General features: G+C 36.7%; 1 protein-coding gene across 1 annotated transcript in view; it reads left to right on the forward strand.

The window, feature by feature from the left end:
• Positions 1-22,282, forward strand: part of ALDH22A1 (aldehyde dehydrogenase 22A1) — a 243,611-nt gene that overhangs the window by 150,908 nt on the left and 70,421 nt on the right. Inside the window, exons 7-10 of the mRNA XM_089458099.1 lie at positions 9,896-9,999; positions 10,164-10,242; positions 10,587-10,682; positions 10,858-10,995. Of these exons, the coding sequence (XP_089314225.1) occupies positions 9,896-9,999; positions 10,164-10,242; positions 10,587-10,682; positions 10,858-10,995 (417 nt within the window). The remainder of the gene's footprint in view (positions 1-9,895; positions 10,000-10,163; positions 10,243-10,586; positions 10,683-10,857; positions 10,996-22,282) is intronic.

The raw sequence follows: 22,282 nt of genomic DNA on the forward strand, positions 1-22,282 counted from the left end.
TTTAGATCCTCGGGTGTTAGGGGAAGTTTTCAGTTGGACCAGCCAGCGCCTGACCTGTGTTTTCTGGAGAGCTTAGCTAAATTAGCTCCGGGCTTATCATAGGATTTTGTTGGTGATACACAAAGGGTATCGAGTTAGCACCTCCTTTTAAAATTTAAAAAATCTAATTTTTTGTGGAAAACTTGATAGATTTGACTATTAAGAGCCTTCGATTATCAGATCTGAGAGCGGAGTTGGACTCATACTCTTCAGATCTGATAGATCTGTAAATTAGTTGTATATATCTGTAAATTATTTGTATAGATATGTTATTTACTTGTGTAGATATGAAATTTTATAACAATTTTGAATTTTAACACTTGGGTTTTTGGGATTTTTTCCTTTTTTGTACATATTGAGTATTGGGTTTTTATCTTTTCACTTGTGTAGGAATAGATCTGAGAAGTCAGCCAAGAAAATCTTTAGATTTGAGCCAGATCTAGACCTTGGGGGGCAAGATCTAGGCTCAAAGATTGTTTGCATGAATAGATCTGAGAAATCATCCAATGAAATTTTCAGATCTGAGATTTTTTCAAGGAGATCTGGGGGTTTTAAGACAGATCTAGGCCCCGAAGGGAAAGATCTTGTCCCAAATATTTTTGTACGACCAGCCATTAAAGATTTTGCAACAAATTTCAAGATCTGAAGCAAATTTTTCCAGAAAAGAAGTTTCAAGTTTTGGGGCTCCTAAGCCCAAATCTGCGTTCTCCTAGCCCAACTCTAGCCCTATTGGGCCTAGTGCTAGCCCTCATTGCCCCTAGATTCCCCTTGCTCCATTTCTGGTCTGAATAATTAATTTTCTTAAGTTGATCATTGGTGATTTTTTGCAGAAAAATTGGTAAAAATTTGTGTTTCAGGTATTGGAATTTTTTTGGCAACTTGGGCAAGTGATCTTCAAGGCCTAGGGCCTAAGGGTTTGATCTCTAAACTCTCTTTTTCCTCACTGCTTGTTACAACAATCATATGCCTTTCTAATGGTTGGCAAAATTTCATGTGGGTTAGCATAAAATCAGTTCGTAAATTGTGTAACCATTAAGGAATTAATTTCTTGAGTTGGGAACCCATCATTAAGCCTATTTCATATTTTAATTGCTGACTGTAATAAGTATATCAGATCTGATATAATTCTGGAAATCACATCATAACAGGCTGGATTTTTTTTATAATTCATGTGGGCAAGTTTGGGAAATTTTCGGTAAATTTTTGATATAAAGATAGCATTGATAGCTTACTGTTTTCATTGTCATATTGCTACTGTAATAACATTTGTTTGCTGCTGTCCTAAAAAACAATTATATGAAAGTTAGGAGTTTTAATATCGTTGTGGAAGTAACTGTCATAAGAATCTCGAAGGGTGATCTTCTTGATTGCATCAAACATTTCCCTACTGTCATAAAGTTTTTTCGCTGTTCCTTTTTATCACTGAAACATATTGGCTGCCATAGATTAAATTATGAAATTTGAAGTGATTTGAGTTCATAACACAATTCAGAATTTGTTTGACATGTTTGGCTTCGTTTGGCATTTTAATTTTATTGCTGTCATTAGAGAATTTGCTGCTGTCTTAAATCTAATCTTTGAAAATAAGTGCTTTTGGATGACTGTTCACATAAGTTCAGGTCAACAAATGGTCAACAAATTATTGGCAATAAAATCCAAGTTTAAACTCATATTTTTTAAGTTTCTGAATCACATACACACAAACTCATTGCCTAAAGGAAATCCATTTCACACTTGGAATAGATAAGTCTAATATTTTAAATTGTCCAAAGGTTTTCTTGTTTGGTGAATGGTAAATATTTTGAAATCTATTGAGCTAAGAATCATTGAAAAGGTTTGCATTTGATTTGGATCTAATAGAAAACTTGTGCTATTTGAATATCTCTTAAGTAGTTTTGGAATTTTCAAGTAATTGTTATTGAAGCATAAATTGGATAAATTCTCTAGTTTTCTTTCTTGACATTAATATCATTATTGGCTTGTGGTTATTATAATTTTTTGGCATATTAGTGATCTTTCTTTAAGAGCATATATCTTGTGTATCTTATTGGCACTTGAGATATTTGGCACTTTGTCTTGTATAAGATTGTCTCTTCATTTCATTAAGTACTCTTGTCATAAAGTTAATCAATACTAAGTACTTGAGTCTTAAATGATCTTACCTCAAGACTACTCACTCATCCCTTTGCTAATCGCATCTTGCATCTCTTTTCATCATAATAACATTTTCCTTAGCAGCAGTTGTCCATCATGTACTTGGTCCTAAATTTCTTAGCAAGATAGTTGACTCCACAAGGCACTGGTATCAATTGTATAAATTGAATCATTTAAGTCTTGCTAGATCTAAACAAGTATTTGGTCGCTCAACTGTGTCTCCTGAACTGGTTGGTTCCCAACTAGTCCTCCTTCATTCCATTTCTGTAGGGTCCACCCCCTTAGTCTGCTGTTGGGAGACAATTTAAATAGAGAGATTGGGGATTAGGGTGACAACCCCCGATCTCAGCCGTTGTTGCGGTGCCTGGACATTCTATGCTACAACATACTCCATTCTATTTTGTCATCATCACTGGTAGATTTCGGGCTCCTTTAGAGAACTTGGCTTAGCCTTTTTACTACTTGCTACTTGTGGAGATGAGATCTTTTTCAAGCTATTGCGATTGGGGACTAGTCTATGTGTTGGAGATGTTTTTTGGGGATTGAAAGAAGGCAATTTCTTGAAAAAATTGTAATTGTTATTGTAGATTTTTAATGGTTTTTCATATGATGAATGTTTGCTAGGGCTTTTCTATTGTACCTTGTCTAAATGCATATTCTTATTGGAAAATTTTGAATGATCATTGCATGTTAAATTTATTTTTCTTGAATGTCATAGAAGATCTCCTAAAGAGATTTCATTTAATTAAAAATATAACTAGGGTTTGTAAGTGAAATATATTGTGTTCCACCTTACTCCATGCATAGATTTGATCTCTCTTAAATTTATCCCTAGAGACTCCATTACCCAAGTACAAAAAGACAATAGGATCCTTGTGGTGGTCAAACTTTATGAAATCTTTTATCCTTTGCTTTCTTTCCATTTTCCTAAGCCCTTGAAGGCAAGTCACTAGGACAGGGCCAAAGGGCCAAATTCAATTAGGGCCTCTTGAAGGAGAACATTGACACCTTCATGACATGATACCACCTTGACTGATCCTTTAAACTCAAAATCTAGCTTTCTTCATGGTGAAATTTGCCCTATTAGGGTTGATGTCATCCAACCTAGGAATTTGTGCCCTACAAAATCCTAATCCTAATTAAAACTTCAACATAGGGATTATCTTGAAAGTTTTCCATCTCCATTTTGTTGATTTCGTCATCAAGCAAACCTTTTCTTTGCGCTTGCATGCCTAAATGCTTATCTTGTTGAGCTACGCCTTGAAACCCTAGGTTTTTAAGTATCCTCTTAAAGGATTTGCTATGGTATGTTGTTCCTTTACAAAGAGAATTATGCCACTGTCCATTCAAGAAGTACCTTGCTTAGCCTTTCATACATATCACCTTGAGCCAATTGACTTAGAATATCCTTTAGGTGAAGACTGGGAAGCCTCCCGTGTTGTGAAATTCAACTATAGAGCAAGAGGCAGATAACTGGGGTGACATTAGTAGTCCAACTCATTGTTGCATTAGGGTCTAGCCCTTGCCTTGTGAGGTATCTCACAAGGCCTGTTGGATTTTGAGGCAATAAAGCCATTATCCTTGGACAAGAGCCTAAGTAGGCTCTAAATATTTTAATGATGAACTGAATTGATTGGGAAAAATCTATTCTGCCATTTTCTTGTGAGATTAGTTATATTTTACTTCTGCTAATTTAATGTTAATAACCTAGCTGTGTGTTCATTTAGTCGATTTGTAATATGCTAGGTCAATGGATTGTCAGGTGTTGGGTTTTGTAGGAACATTAACAAACAAAGAGGCTCTAAATGGCTTGTAGAATCCATAAACTCATGCTAAAACAAATAGCTACAAATCATCAAAATCATTGCCTATATTGGGATCCTCAGAATTGATATCACCCTCTAAGCATTAAATTAAGATAAAAATAGCATAACATGCCAAATCAATGATTTTGCTTGAGTGAAGGGTACATTTTTACTAGGTTCATGACACCAGCGTTCGACAATCGATGCCAACAACATCAAGGTAAATAGAGGGATTAGTGCTCTTGATTAAATGCTAGTTGCATGCCCTCATACATGACATAATCCAATGGAAACATTGCAATCTTGCCAATCTTGAAATCCGGAAAACTATTAAGTCTACTGAATTTTGAATGGGCTAAAAAATTCTACTTTCTCCATATGGAATCTAGTGAGGTTGGAACCACTCTCAAACATCTTGAAACAATTAGTGGTAATGTTAAGGATTTTAGTAAAAGTGGCTTTTACTTTAAGAAAACTAGGCCAGTGAACTAGTGGAGGGTGGGGGGGTTCCTCTTTAAATAATATTAGTATGACCCTAGAGTTAGGTGTTCTGCTTGCAAATAACTTTATTTATTGCTTTTAAAAAACATTTTAGGTTTTGGTGGTCCTTAGTTGCATTGTACGACATTATACAAAACTAGTTGATTTATTGCTTTTAGGCTAGTTCCATGGTGAACTGGTCGGTTCAGTATGGAATCAACCAAAAATGTTTCGAATCCTTCATCTAGAGTGGAATGGGCATGGAATCGTTTGTACCAATTGGTTTTGCCAATCCCAGTCCAATTTTGATAACACTAGAATGCACTTGCAATTCTTGAAAGATGGAGTAGTACATGATGATGTATTTGGTAATCAAACAAGTAACAATACTTAATTGTATTGATAATAGATGAATGATCATAGAAGGGGAGACCCCTTATAATACAACTCTCATAGTAACACTTATCCAATGATATAGTGGTGAGTCATTAATGCATATAACTAGCACCTGTCCACTAACTTAGTAATGACTCATTAATATGAGTAACGAATTTGGTGATAAATAATTTGGAGTAGTTGATACACTTGTGGGAATCGATCCTATGGACTCACTGCCACTTTGGGAACATGGGACTAAGCGCCCACTCAAGGTGATGTTGTTGATTTGGAAGTTTACTAACACTTGTGGGTTGTGTTGTAACAAAAAACACTTACGTGGCATTAGAGCCTTGGCCCAGGTTCAATTTCCCTAAGTTATGTTAGAAGTGGAGGAGGTGTTGGAATAATAGTCACACCTTTACTTGTGGGTTGTGTTGTAACAAAAAACACTTACATGGCATTAGAGCTTTGGCCCAGGTTCAATTTCCCTAAGTTATGTTAGAAGTGGAGGAGGTGTTGGACTAACAATCACACCTTTGGTAATCGATCTTGTGTACTAACGACCACGCTAGGAACATGGGAGTAACCTCCCACTCAAGATGATGTTGCTGGTTTGGAAGTTTACTAACACTTGTGGGTTTTGGAGTAATGGAAAACCTTTACATAATTAATGAACCTATAGAAACAATAGCTCATATATAAAATATGTTGTGTAAAGGTACACAACAAAAAATATGGACAAGAATGTAAGAGGTGTTTTGTTAAAAATATAACTCATGAAGGGATTTTTTCCCAAATACATAAATAAGATGATGGTTGTTTCCTTCCCATCATAACAAGAAGCAATTAATCTAGCATTGACTTTAGAGAGTGAAGATTGGTGGAGTTTGCTTACAAGAAGAAATGGTCAGCCTTATGTGATGCTCGAAAAATTGAAAAGATGCGGGGAAAGTAATAAATAAAATAACAATAGGAAAAGGAAAAGAGAGGAAAGATGTTTGCTGCACAAACTGTAAACATGAACCTTGTGCGGTGCTTAAAGAAGATGATGGGAAAGTAATAAATAAAATAACAATAGGAAAAGGAAAGGAGATGAAAGATGTTCGTTGCACAAACTGTACACATGAAGGACATATAGAGTGAGAGTGGCTAGATTAACAATATTGTCACATATGCAATGTGGATGCCCATGATATCGATGATTCCAAATATAATGCTTGTAGTAAAAAAAATAAGAAAGTTATTGTTAGAGAAGTGGATAAAACAAAAAGAAACAATAGCAATAAAGGAAACAATAACAAAGGAGGGTATAGTCCTAATTGGAATACGATGGGGACAAATGATAAATATTCATGGTGCAAGGATTTCAATGTGGAAAATTGGGACATCAAGGATTATATGAAAATCAAACTTAAAAAGGCATTATTGTGCCTTTGTTTTTTTCCTAGTGATTAGTTAGCCATGTTTGTCCAAACATAAACAAGTAAATTTTGTTGGAAGTTAATCCATTTGAAGTTACAAATTTGGAATGACAATGAGACAGAGATAATAAAGAATAAGGGTGTGCATGTCTTGATTAAACAAGAGAAAGGAATAACAACCACAACATCATTGAGAGGACTAGACAAATTATTATTGAAGATCTTATTCTAACTTATAATTTATTTACATCAATATGTACAGGTGATCGACAGAGATGGACGTGCGATCTTACAATAGACAGTGAAAATACATCCACTTCAAAATCTGGGCCTCTTTCTAGACACAATGTTGCAGGCACATGATGACAGGGGAAACAAGTAGGTCAATGGGACTGAAGGTTACAACCATTATGAATACAATGTGGGAGTGCAAGTGCAACTCCTAGAAAATGCCGAAAATAACATAAAGAAAGAAACCTGCAAGAACACAACCTCAAAACACATGCATATAACTATGGAAAAGCTACAATGTTATAAAATACTAAATGAGGTTGTCCAAGACTGGAAAAGTGGACAACTCTAAGCCGGTAGAGAGAGAGCGATGGAGAGAGAAATTTGACAATGAAGTTAATGATGTCAAGGTCTTTTGGGTCTGATGGTTGACGACAAGGGGGGCAAACTGGGCATTGGTGCACTGTTGGAGTCATCTGGAACAATTTGGGGGATCTGACTGTATGATCTTGAGGGGTATGTAGGAGCGAGGGATGTAGGGGAGAAGGTTTGAATAAAGGAGGCCAAAGAGCTAAGTTGCACGATACGGGGAAACTAGTACGAGTTTCCGAAACAGGTACAGGTACGAAACGTGGTGCCCCCAAATTTTGGAAATGGGGAAATGTGATATATATATATATATTAGGACATTTAAGATATATGTGCAATCATAAAGCATACATGATACATTCTAATTTATTACATTATGATTAAATTGTCAATTGTCAATGCATAAACTATAAGTCTCTAAATTTACGTTAGATTTACTCACGAATGATCACATAATGAAAATAGCAATATCCAAAATCAGCCACGAGAAATTTATAATTTCTTGTCTCGTGCTTGATTGGGAGTCTCCTCCTACATAGTCGAACGACCTTAGTGCTCTTGATTAAATACAAGTTCCATACCCTAGATGATGACAAAATCCACAAATCCACAAAATCCAATGGAAACATTGCAATCCCCCCAATCCTGAAATCCTGAAAAACAGATAAGTCTGCTGCATTTTGAGTGAGATCTAAAATTCTACTTTCTCCATATGAAATCCAATGAGGGCGAAACCACTCTCAAACATCTTGAGTCATTTCATGGTAATGTTAAAAATTTAAGTAAAAGGATGAAAATGAAAGATAAAGGAGTGTCACTTTTACTTTAAGAATTTAACATTACCATGAACTGCGTATCAACACTAGGGCCATAGGATTGAACATTAGGCCACCCCACTCAAAAAAATCCTCTTTTTTATAAGTTGAGAGAGGCATCTAGAAGCATCCAGAAGATATTTTAGTCACCCAATAAAAAATTGGAAGCGAAAAAATAAAAAAAGTTAAAAGAAAACGTCAAGTGTTAACTGGAAACTCCGTTGTACGGCTTGGAAACTCGTTTCCAGCTGTACAGGCCACGTTTCCCAAGCGGGAAACGTGGCCAGTATGGCCGGAAATGAGTTTCCAGGCCATACGGTACGAGTTTCCTCGTTTCCGGCCGGAAATGGACCCCTAGGCAACATTTCCTGCAACTTAACCAAAGTGGTAATAAGATAATTACAAGTGAAAGAAGAAGGCTTTGTGGTCACTAAGGTAGAATTTATGGACACATCTAAAGATGTAGAAGAAAGAAGAGTCCTAGAATGTGATGCATCAAATGGAATGGAGAGGAAAATGCCAATGGGGTCAAATAATCAAGTTTTGTAAATGGAGACCCTAGTAAACATGGGCACACTAATTGCACAATCTCCATAAATGTTGGAAGCCATAGTACAGATTCTAGGAGGTGACGAAACTTGTTTGTAAAGTTGAGTGAGGAAGTTGCACCCATTGGCAACTATAATAACACTTTGCAGATAAACATGCAATCACATCGTGGAATATTTAGCAACAAAATCTCACTGTAAGGGGAGAGGATGTCAATTGGGTGATCGATAGAGATGGTCATGCCTCCAAAGCCAAAATAATGGTGAATATCTGTGAAATGAACCATATTGTGTTTTATGAGGGATTGGGGTTCAATCCCTTGCTAAATTTGCCATCTGCCGAAACTTGGATAGGTGAAGGTGGACACTTGATAATAATGTAAGGGCAATTAGGAGCGGACTTGATATGCATATGATTGTTTTGGGCATGAACAATATAAAGAACTTGGTATTTGTGCTTAGAAGTCTTTGATAATGTCAGTCACCCATCAGGTTTGTAGGAAGGGATTGTCTAAGACTTGGATGTGACTTTCAGGAATACTATTTTGGATGCAGAGTGAATTAAAGATCTTTAGAGATTAATGTGGTTGAGGTGAAGATGGTCCAGAGGTTGTTGATGTTGGACATGAGACTGAATGCTATCTATGGAAGCTGCTTGTAAAGGATGACATGGTTGTGAATACCAACGGTTTTTGATAGACTTTATAAATCCAGATATAGAGCCATGAATTACTGTATCATCACCTTAAATTTGTTTCTTCATCCCCTTCCTCAATCTTTTGGATTTGTTATAGACAAATATATTATCCTGCATGGATTGTGTTGTAACGATTTGACAACATCATCTTGATATCTAGTACAAGCACTAAGCCAAGGTTATGCCTCTGCCTTTGCTGCCTGACCTCTGTGGGATATGTGTAAGAGAATTTAGGATGTTGCAAGGCTCAGCTGATTCCTATGCATGGGTTGTTGGCTTTGTGCTTAGACATTTAAATTGCCCTTCTCCTTGCTTCCCTTTCTTCCTGCACTGCCTCAGCTTGGGTGCATGTTGAGATTTAGAATTTTTTTTTTTAGATATTTGATTCTTGATATGCTAATTTTGGTGTGCTTGGATTTCTGTAATCTATGGTACCATTTTTGTTGTATGTGTAAATTTTTATCGGCTTGACAGATTAAATAAAGTGCTTTACTGAAGTTTGTGTTCAAATTTTATGCCTGAAACTTAGTTGCTTGTGTTGGAAGATTTCTACTTTCCCTGAATGCCATTGGTGTACCCTTATGTTTGTTTTCAAATCACTGTAACTCTTCCCCTACGCCCCCATATTGGTGCACCTGCCTCATGGAGAGTCCACAGGGCGGTCCTGCATACCCTTTAACGTGGGTACCGTTTGTATTAAGTCTTTGTCCAAGATATAACATATGCATTTGGATGGTTTGTGGCTCACCTTTCATTTCAGTAGTTTTAGTGTTAGATAGTGCCCTTGTTAATTGTAAAGCTTTCAGAATCTAGAAAAACATTTATATAAATTTGACTGCCTCTTCAGGTTTGTGAGCATTTTTTATTTCTACTATAAGACATTTTAGGACACAATGAAACTATGTTGAATCAGAAATAGCTTGATCAGTCTAGTTGTATGCCAATCATGATTTTAAAGGTGTCAGAGCATGCAAGTTGGTCTGGTTGCTTCTATTTTCGGATTATTCAAGCAGGACTTTTGGCAGCAGGAGCACCTTCAGATCTGGTTCATGTGATAACAGGGTAGGTTCACTGGATCTGCTATCTTAATTGTTTCTGATAAGAAACCTTGCTTGGATTTTGATCGTATTTCTTGGTTGCCATTGAGGGTAACTGAATGTGGTTATTCTGAAGGATTTTGTTTAATTTTCTGATTTTTATTACAAATGGATTTTCTTGTGCCACAGTTTTGGTGAAACTGGAGAAGCACTTGTCTCATCCGTTGACAAAGTGATATTTGTTGGATCTACTGCTGTTGGTAAGATGGTATGCATTTTTCATTTGCTCCGAGAGATTGCCAAGTGTGAACTTAAGATATATTTCCAATGGTTGATAATTTTCCAGGCACAATAAATATGACTTAATGATAAGTGTGGAGGCATTCTTACTTCATTGTTATCCTTGCGAACTTCCTGGATGTTTAAAAATGTTCTTACCCACCCTTCTGATCATCTGATAGTCACAGTTGCTCCGATTTTTAAGAGCAGCTTGGCTACCATAAATATTGTTATTATTAGGAGCAAATGGCACTTTAGACAAGATTGTCTGCTCTTTGATATGATAGTTGTAATTACTTTGGTACGTACCTCTCACATTTTTCTATAATGCAGGTCATGGAAAATGCATCAAAGACATTAACCCCAGTAACACTTGAACTTGGTGGAAAAGATGCATTCATTGTTTGTGATGATGTGGATGTTCCTCATGTAGGTCCTGTACTATAAATTGCTTTAGAATGTCTCAATCACTGGCTTCAAGGGTTCAATAGAGTTTATGTTGGTTTAACTATGACATCTAGCAGCATTTTCATGTACTTTTCTCCATATTTGAGGTCAATTCAGTAATTCTGCTCCCTTGTACTGTTATCCTATGATATGTCAGGTTGCACAAATAGCTGTCAGGGCTGCTCTACAATCAAGTGGGCAGAACTGTGCTGGCGCTGAGAGGTTTTATGTGCATCAAGATGTCTATGATTCTTTTAAGGCTCAAGTTATCAAGATTGTGAAATCTGTGCGTGTGGTAAGTATATAAATCCAATGCTTGATTGTTTCTCTGGCAATTGCTAAATGTGTTGGCGCATGACACTTTTTATATAACAAAACGTTTCCTATTATCTCACAGGATTAGAAATTCCCTCAACGACTGAAACGGTGAAATGCTATACTTTAGGTCTCTAAGGATGATGTTACGTTTTTTTTTTTAAAGTACTTATACAAAGAGAAAAATATTTACAAACAAAAATGCAAATGTGTAAGGGTATACAATGGAGATTATAACCTCTTCCTGAGACTATCTAATGCTGAAATAAAATCTGAATAAGCAGTGGGATCTAAAGATTTCACATTTTGATCAGCAATGTTCCTTTAACCGGCAATCTATGATGTATTTTATCTCACGATAAAGACATAAAGGCAGATAGAACTTATCTCTCGCTCAAACAAAAACTTACACCTTATCTTCCAAAGCACAGAAGGCACCAAGATCAAAAGGCAATGGCATAGACCAATGACACCATCCTGCACAAGGTATTGATCATCCCTAAAAAAAGCTGTGTGCCAATGATCCTGCTTAGAAACAAGGAAGAATGCTGACCCTCCAAGAAACTCGACAACTGCTGGGCAAACTGGTGCTCCTGTTGGGTTATTTATATGTATAAATCCCAGACATTTAATCATCAACCTGGGGCTAGTAAGCTTTGAGGTGCAACCACAGGAAATGCAGGATCAGAACTGGGCTAACTGCATAATGACTGAAGGCAACTTAAATCACACTGGCATGAACATTCTAAAGAAATAATTACTTCCTTACAAACTCTGAACAGTAGATGGGACTCTGTCGGCTCAGGTAAAGGTAATGTAACGCGATCCTTAAGATCATTTACCTTATGTATACTACGTTCCATAAACTTACATAAGCCAGGACAAAGTGTACAACTAAATGAACATGTAAAATGTGTAAACATCAAAGAAGACAGAAATGAAAGACAATAAATATACTATTCACAAGTGTAGCCTTCCTGCCTAAGAAGGGGGGCCTGTGAGAAAATGGAAATCTGGATGCCACTGAGAGAGGGGGTGAATCAGTAGTGTGACCAAATTATACAACTTTTCACAAATTTGCACTTCTCAATCACTTTAGCAACTAGTCACGAAATAACAACATATCTCACTCATGTAAAGCAAAACATCATTATCATCATCGAGCACATGTGCAACATATACTTAAATACAAGCTTCAACTTGACTACATCATTGCCCCACAAGCTTCTACTTGTAGGTTTATCAGCTGCTACTGAAAAGAACTTTTATCCCTACTTGTTTATCAGTCTTCACTAAAAGGGACTGCTGCCCCTGCTCATTTATCAGCGTCTGCTGAAAGGGACTACTATCCCTGCTCGTTTATCAGCTACTGCTGAAAGGGACTCTTGCCCTTGGAATGCAAACTACCACTTGCTAGCACTGTTGATTCATATTTCATCTATTTTTCAAACTCAAATCAATAGGCCACTTCCCTTCACAAACAAATAACTTACCTCAGTGACTCACCAAAGCCACCAAACAAATACCTTCAACAATCTCTGACTACTGAACAAACACCAAACACACCAACAATCACTGATTACTGATCAAAACTTCCATACACACCAACAACATCAATTCTTATACGAAATCACCATTTAAAAATTCATTCTGTCTTCCCAAAACACCTTTGAGACACTAAAATTGGTATTTGATTCACCTTTGATGCAAAACAACACTGTGCATCTTGTTGCACCAACAACCTTCCACACAACCAATTCCTAATCCCCAATTCACACCATAATCTTGCTCAATCGATGTTTCTTATAAAGGAATTTGTACTGATAAATTTAGCTTCTTTGCCTTTTAGTTAACTTTAGGTCTCAACCTTTTCTCTTCTTGCATGAATCTTTTGTTAACTGGTCTTCTTAATGTGCTCAAACTATCTTCAGTGATTGATCTGGGGTTCTGATATGAATAATTGAGTTAAACTTCTTAATTTGCCATTTAGAACTTCAACTAAGTTTAGCTCTTATCTTGTTCTCTTCAAGTATTCTCTTGTTATCTTGATGTTTAACATGTTTATATCAGTTGTCTGCTTGTGTGAAACTCAAATCTATATTTGCACGTTGTTCTGAACTCAATCTTTGAGTTAATCCATGTGTCACTGGTACAAAGTGCCACATCACCTCGCTGACGTCATAAGGGCTAACTTGTCTTTGCCACATGTGCGTTCATGTCCTTTTGTTGGCCCATCTCAGTGGCCTGTCACCTATCACACAATCCTATGTCTGTCCTTGGCGTGTCACTGTATATCGGTTTGGCCCCCTCTCACTTGTCGGTTAGTCACAGTTGCGATCACATGACGTAGTTACATTATGGTCATGGTCACAAAAACCCACTGGTGGTTTGTGGATTGCCCTTGAGCGGTTTGGTGGTAAAGGGGGCAGGTCTGCTATTCATAGCGGATCCCCCTTTGCTATTAACCCTTGAGCATGCAACGCCTTGCGCAGTTTCATCGATGGGTCGTTGGGGTGCGTGGTGTCAAATCCGCCCACGTATATGCCCGACATTCAACGTTCACCGTTCTGCCAATCTTAGGTCGAATTCCAAATTTGCACCAATTTGGAATTTAACTCTGCAGTTTGAGCTATTGACCAACTAACACTCACTGGCCATATTTTCTGATCCAGGAGGCCATTTTTTGACTTCCAGATACCATTGGAAAGCTCTTTCAGACCTCTATCCATCTAAGTGGGTTCCAACTGTATTTGAGATGATCTTATGTACTGGAAATGGCTTCAAAGATCCTGCACCTTCACTAATTAGTTCCACCACTATTGTTCACCAATCTGCTTGGAAACATTTGAGTCTGGCAACACGTTTGCCATAAAAGTGCTATTCTTCCTTCTGTTTGCAATATGGGTACACCACCATTGAAAATTACCTGTGACATCCCCCTTGGACCAACATCACCTTTGATAGTAACAACATATCGATACTTGACATCAATTACCTGACATCAATGAGAACCTCCTTGACAACATATGGATACCTCTCATCATCTTCATGGCCTTTGCCATCAATGCTTTGTTGAGAAATCAATGCTACTAGACTTAGAGTTAGATTTCTCTTTCATGATAATTACTTGGGAATTATGTTGGCTTCTTTTACTTATTTGTTATATTATCTTTCATCAAGCAATTACCAAATTATGTGTGCATGAAGATCACAAAAACACAAGACACAAGATGTAGGCACTTCGCCGGGGAAAAACCCCTATCTAGGGGAAATCCTAGTCAAAATCTCTTCCTTCAATAGTTTTTCTTGAGACTCTTCAACCTAAACACAAACCTCCTCCACACCTAGTAGCAACAACACTTCGACTCCAACAACTTCAACTTGGCAACTTCCGACATCAACACGCAGCAACAGTGGCTTCGACTTTGACAAGGAGACTTTGATCTCCTGAATTAGACCACACGAGAGAGAGAGAGAGAGATCCCAAAGCTTCAATTTTGTTCTTCCCTTCCTTCTTGACCAAACTCACATTCCTTTTAGCCTCCTTCTTCACCTTCGCACTTTTCCCAGTTTCCAGCTTCAGATATTGAACTATGTGAGAGAGTGAGATACTCCAAATGAATTCGAATTGCCTTGTATATATACACTTCCAATGATGTCGAATTACCTTTCTTGAGGTCGACTTGGTGTGGAGGTTACATAATTCATCTTTGACTAAAAAATAATTCTTTTTACATTGTTCGAAAGCCCAAGAAGGGTCTCATAAAATATACAATGACTCTAATGACTCTTTATTAATCCTAGGAGTCCACAATGGGGACTTTTGACTAACAAAATGATGACCTAAGCATGAAACCCATGCTTTAATAAGTCATTGTAACAATAATAAAAATTCTTTTGACAAATACATTTTATGAAGAACGGACCTAGTTACATTTTTCAACACCCTCTTAACTAGGGAGGTATTCATAAGGAAGATCTCAAACTATATGAACTATGAAGAGTTTAGGTGTTGCAATGCCATGGACTAGATTCTTGACCAGGGCAATCTATCTAAGGTCTCTCAACAGTTTAGGCATCACAATGCCACACAGATCTATCCGAGTGGGACTAAGATGGACTAAAGCTTTCAACCTCTCTAGGTACCATCATACTTACTTATTAACCATCAACCCAGGGATTTAGGTGCGTATCCGAGGTCAAATCTCCATGACCAACACTACCCTCCCTACTTCGGGAACTAGACATCAACACAAAGTGTCGGCCATATGTCCTCCCAGGCAATGTGTCTTACACACAAAGCCTCAACTTTCCAGATTATTACAATCTCCTCGATCAAACAGATCGGTAACAACAAATCTCTCCCAATTAAACTAATTGATAACACTAAGCATGTAAAACATGCTATCAAACCTCTGAGAGATTCACCTTTACAAACACAACCCCAATTAGTAACAAACTTTCTAATGTACATAAGTAAACACAAATCTTCGGGGTATTCTAGACAACCAATGTTGCTTCTCAATCATAGTAGGACTTTCAAATGAATCTTGACAGAATATTCCTTAATCATACATCTTCCTTTCCTACTTCACATGCAACAGCATATTCTGCAAATAGATCTAGCTTTTATTATCTTAGTAGCCCCTTAAAATGCATTCTCCAATTTTTTCTTTCAAGGTGTCCATCATGACTATAATATGCCCTTTCTCTGAACTTGGGACTTGTTTCCATGAAGACAAGAGTGATGTGTCCTCTCACTTATGGCCTTTACTAAGACTTACAGTTGTTAGTCCTGGTCTAGTGCATGACACATGAAGTAGAGAACCATATCCATGACTGCCTCTTAACCAGGGAGGTTCAAATAATTCTTATACAAGAAATATACCCAAGCTCCTTCTTAACCTAGGAAGATCAACTTCTTTTCTACGACATCGAAGAATCTTTCATGGCTTCCATCCTTCTCATGAGAGTTATCATGACCATCATCATTCATATAAATTTCTTCATCATGCTTATCATATCAACTTTACTTACGAACATCTTCACCATCTTGAAGATTATGTACCTGCACAACTTAGATAGCAAGTACAACAAAATCTATAGAAGCATGAAGTTAACCTCATCAAAATCATACAATAATGGAAGTAGTAGACTTTATAGACTTTACTTCTATACTTCAACTATACTTCAACTTCTTGCCTAGGTTTTGTTACAAACTCTGAATCACATCAACAACTCAAGATATCAATCTCATTATATCTAGGTTTTCAATATTTCTTTCAGAGATATGACAAACTCTTTTATAACATATAGCAAACCCTAGAGACTAGTATAACAATGCATCTAACAACTTTCAGAATTCATATGTTAAACTTCCTACTAGGATTTCATACAAACCCTAGATTTCATACATGAGATTCAACAATCAAAACCAATCACCGCTCAATCAACAACATAACTAGCTTCTACTAGGGTTTGATGTAAACCTTAGATTTTCATTTACTAATTTTCAACAATCAAACTGATCACAATACAATTTTAGGTTTTTACCAACCTTTCATAAATAAAAAATTTGTCAAATCATATACTAGAGAATTTAACTTCTACTAAGGTTTAGCTACAAAACCTTAGAATTCACAAACAATATAATCCTAGAATATCAAACTTCGACTAGGGCTTAGTTCCAAACCTTAGGACTCATGACCATCAATGATTAGGTCAACTCATACATCTAGGATTCCATCATCATGTACAAGCATATCATAGCATGTGTTAATCAAACCCAAAGATACAAATATCAATAAAAGTTAGACATATAACAAACTTGATTAGACTAGGGTTTGATCAAACAAACACACACATGCCAAGGATTTCATTTCTAGGACATTATAAGGGTCTTGCTTATACACCCTACCAAACCCTAATGATTTAGGGTTTCAATACAAAACATAACAAACCCTAAATTACCAATACTTCAAAGGTTTGGGATTTCAAACATTACCATTCAACCCTAACAAGTTAGGGTTTCCATAACCATACCAAAACCTCAAACATGACATCATCAAAGCATCAAACATTTTCTTTAGACTTCAGCAATAACCCCAAGTAGGCTAGGGTTCCACAAATATCATCAACATAACCTTAAGTTAGGGTTTTCACAGAGAACCTTTCTAAGGTTCCACAAGAGTAATCAAAGATATGAGGAGGGTAGATTTATTTAATGATGAATCACCCAATCAAGAATCTTTATGATTCAGAAGAGCTAGACACAATGATGTTAGTAATAGTTTATCAAGAATGAATATCATGAAGAGAGCTAAAAACTTATAGTTTAATACATACCTTTGTTTCTTAACAAACCTTGTAATTCCAATGCTTTGTCTTGTGAAGCCTTTTTCCTTGTACCTTGAGTATTCAACAAGTCTTTCCTTTGGAAGTTGGTAAGGGCTTCCTCCAAGTTTGAGGGGATACATAGAGTAGAGGGATATGCAAGGGATAAAGTCCCTAAGAGTTCCTAGCAAACATGTCCTTGACTTCGAGTCCTTCCATCGTGTTCTTCTTTGGTGAAACTTATTTGGCAAAGTTTGCTTGATCCTTGTCCCTTCTTTCTTGGCCCTTTAGACTTCTCGATTTTGTAGACTTCTTCATTTTTTTTTTTTTTTAACTAGATCCAAGACTCTATTCTTTTCGAGGATGTGATCTATCCTCTTCTTCCAAGCACTGTAATTGGATGTTCCTTCTAATTTGTTCTTTCCCTTTATTGTGTTAGATATTTTGCTTGAAGATAGTAAGCTTCTTTCCTTATAAGGTCTCCTTATATGATCCTTAATCAACTTCTTGAGGTTCCTTAGATTCCTTTCAATAGATCCTTAAACTGTCTTTTTCCTCTTCACCTTAGCTCCATTCTATGACTTCAATGATGTTGATGCTAGGCCTTTAATAGCATAGCTTTTTTGTTGTCTCCAAATTCCACTGCATAAGAAGATGATTACTTTGATAGTGTGTGAAGTTGTTTACTCTTCCCTGTCATATGCCTAGATGCTTTACTGTCAATAATCCATGCATTATCATCATCAAGTGATCCTGTAAGTGTAGCTAAGAACCCTTGACTTTTGACCTTATTGAATAAGTAGTAGACAATCTTCTTGATCCATCTCCCTCTAGAATTGAATCTCATTCTTATCATAGAGGGAGTAATCATTTCCTTCAAGCCAACGAAGTGATCTTCAATCTTCTTCGACCTTAGCTCTGATACCATGTTGAGAAATCAATGCTAGTACACTTCAGGTTAGATTCCTCTTTCTTGATAATTACTTGTGAATTATGTTGGCTTCTTTTACTTATTTGTTATATTATCTTTCATCAAGCAATTACCAAATTATGTGTGCATTAAGATCACAAAAACACAAGACACAAGATGCAGGCACTCTACCAGGGAAAAACCCCTATCTAGGGGAAAACCTAGTCAAATTCTCTTCCTTCAATAGTTTTTCTTGAGACTCTTAAACCTAGACACATACCTCTTCCACACCAAGCCAACCTTTCCTTCTTTGATCCAACCTTCAACCTAGTAGCAACAACACTTTGACTTGGCAGCTTCTGGCATCAATAGGTAGTAGCAACGACTTCAACTTTGACAAGGAGACTTTGATCTCCTAAATTAGCCCACACGAGAGAGAGAGAGAGATCCCAAAGCTTCAGTTTTGTCCTTCCTTCTTGACCAAACTCACACTTCTTTTAGCCTCCTTCTTCACCTTCACACTTTTCCTAGCTTCCAGCTTCAGATATCGAACTATGTGTGAGAGAGTGAGATTCTCCAAATGAATTCAAATTGCCTTGAATATATAGCCTTCCAATGAGGTCAAATTACCTTTCTTGATGCCGACTTGGTGTGGAGGTTACATAATTCATCTTTGACTTAAAAATATTTTTTTTACATCATTCGAAAGCCCAAGAAGGGTCTCATAAAATAGACGATGACTCTAATGACTCTTTATTAATCCTAGGAGTCTACAATGGGGACTTTGACTAATAAAATAATGACCTAAGCATAAAACCCATGCTTTAATAAGTCATTGTAACAATAATAAAAATTCTTTTGACAAATACTTTTTATGAAGATTGAACCTAGTTACATTTTTCAATATGCCTTGCCTTTGCCATTAATGATAACATATTTCCAACAGGGCCTGCCTTCCTTGGAAATTGGCTACTTGAAGATGATCAACAATAAACTAATACCAGTGCCACAAAATAATAAAGACTCACAATGCTATTATATTCAAGAAAAAGACTTTACATATCCCTCTATATCTCTCCCTCATCTCCGGTATTCATACACACATATTTCTTTCAAAACATAGATAGATCAATGGATAAAACCATTCCCAGGATAAGTGGTCTATGTTTGTCTCTATGGACAGATTTACAAAAGAATAATAGAGTTGTTGATTTAATATATTTACGATCAGATCCTGTATTGAACAATAATATCCCATAAACAATTTCTGAATGATTTCATTTTCATTCCTATGACACAAAGTGCACGAGTATGAGATCTATAATCTATATCTGTAGGTACGCTATCCAATTGCCTATGTAGAAGGAGATAGTTTGTCCAGATGTTTGACTGATGATTCACGCTACTTCATAATAACCTATGCGTGAATGGAGCAACATACAACCATCTCAAGCCTTTGATCTTCAAAACCCATGTGCTGAATTTGTGCCAAGACACTTGGAAGTATGATAACCTTTAAACATATGATTCAAAGTTGAACTTAGGTGGCAGGAACCAAACTGTGTGAGCAAGAACCTTTCAGCTGGCACAAGAACCATTTCTCAACAATCACCATCATTAGCACAAAATCAATTCTAAACCTTCTTAAATCATTAAAGACAAAGGAAATAGTTGAATCAATTAAACTTTTACCTTAACATGCTTATGGTTGTTGATTTAATAGATTGGTCCAAAAATATGCATATAGAGGGTGATAATGGTAAGCACTGGATATAGATATAGGCAATCATAGATAAAATAGGTGGGTGAAATCATGTCAAAATAAAGGTCCAACAATCCCCACACCGACCATTTTGTATGCCCTCATGCAAAAAAAACCTCTAAGTGAAAGCCAAAATTTAGTCAAAATTGTTAGACTGCAACTTTCCACCAAAGCCCTGCAACACTAACCAAAATATTCAAGTTCCTCTGTCCTCTGTCTCCAACTTCTCTAAGTCTCTTCTTCAATATCCTATTTTGAACAACATACTTCTTAACTTGTTTGTACCATTCCTTAACCATCTTCTGCAATTTTCTGTTCTTAACAACCAACTTATCATTCTTATGTTGTAGTTTAAAGCTGTGTTCTTATAACCTCTCATTTTCCTCTTTGATATGTCTGTCAAGGACAAGGTGTTCTTGAATTTCTCTTTTCAACCTTTTAATTACCCTATTCTTCTTCTTTAATGTAGAATGAACCGCTGGATCAGATGGCTTCTGTTTATTGGTGGAATAACCATTGTTCGTTTCTACTACAGGGGGTTTAAACCCAAACTGAGAAACAAATTCCGGAGGACTGAACTCTTCAAACCTAGGGGATTTACTTTTTGCTTTATTAGAGGCATTGAGAGTATTCAATATTTCCCCTTCTTCCCTTTTGTCAGGCTAGGAGAGTAATTCCACAAATGAATTGTGTTTTTGCATTAAGAGAAAGCATGGATATATACAAGGAGAGGGAGACTACTAGGATTCATCTCGCAATGTCTCTTCATCTTCGAATGTCCTGTATTTTCTATTTACATTATTTACGTGATTTTTCCTAATCCCAATGATTAGGTGTCAACATTCCCCCCTTAATCTGAAGGGTTGTTGGTGAGTCCAAGCATCATTTTGAATCTTTCAAACTAATCCCTTCCAAGCGCTTTGGTGAAGATGTTTGCAATATGTTTATTTGTGGAACAATGTCGTACGTGGATTGTCTTGGCCTCAACATGATATTGAATCAAATGATATTTTGTATTAATGTGCTTGGTTCGATCATGGAACTTTGGGTTCTTGGCCAACTTTATTGCATAAGTGTTGTCAATCAAAAGAGTAGTTGAATGCACTTGTTTCTCCTACAAATCTTCCAAAATTTTCCTAAGCCACATAATTTTTTTTGTTGCTTCAGTTGCTGCCACATATTCTGCCTCAGTTGTGGAATTTGCTGGAATTGATTGTTCACGTGATGTCCAGGAGACGGCTCTTGAGCCAAGACTCATAACCTGAAGTAGATACTCCGGTTTCTTTATCTCCATCAAAATCTGAATCAGAGTATCCAATCAAGATGAAGTCATCCACTTGTGTATACTTGAGCCCAGAGTCTTGAGTTCCCTTCAACTACATTAGAACTCTTTTTGCAGTCGACCAATGACCCTCACAAGGCTTTTGCGTAAACTTGGAGAGGATTTCAACAACAAATGAAATGTCTGGTCTGGTAGTAGTCATGTAGTTGAGACTTCTATGAGTTGCCTATACTTCGTTGCATCCTCAAATTCTTTTCCTTCAGTGGATGTGAGCTTTAAATTCTATTCCGAGTAGTCAACTCAACCATGCCAAACCTGTTCAACAGATCTCCAATGTACTTCTTCCAAGAGAGGAATATAAAGTTCAGATGTTGGGTTACTTCAATACCAAGATAGTAGTGAACATAGCCCAAATCTGTTATTTCAAAACCTTTCCTCAGATCTTTCTTTATGGATGCAATGTGATTCTCATTGTTCCCTGTCATCAAAAGATCATCTACATACACCACAAGGTATACAATTGTATTGCCAACTTTCTTGACAAACAAAGCTGCATCATCAAGATCATAGTTTTTGAAATTGAGTTTCAAAATATGCCCAGTCAATTTCTCGTACTAGAGTTGCAGTGCTTGCTTGAGGCCATACAAGGATTTTACAAGCTTGCATACTTTGTGTTCCCAACCCTTCACAACAAATCGTTCTGGTTGGGGCATAAAAACATTCTCTTTCATGTTAGAAATCAGAAAGGTAGAAAGATTTTCTTATACTTGATAATTACTTGTGATGTTCTTCACTTCTTATTAAGTTTCTTTTATATCTTATTTCTTTTAGTTCATCAAGCAATTACCAAAGCAATAGCACATAAAACAATGCACACCAAACATAGGCTCACAGCCAGGGAAAAACCCCTCTCTAGGGGAAAACCCAGTCAATAATTCTTCCTTCAATTGTTTTCAGGAGATATTCCAAGACTCGTGACC

The sequence above is a fragment of the Pinus tabuliformis genome, chromosome 7 (assembly GCF_031772625.1).
Source record: "Pinus tabuliformis cultivar Carrire ecotype Pingquan chromosome 7, CPIR1, whole genome shotgun sequence".
NCBI lineage: Eukaryota > Viridiplantae > Streptophyta > Pinopsida > Pinales > Pinaceae > Pinus > Pinus tabuliformis.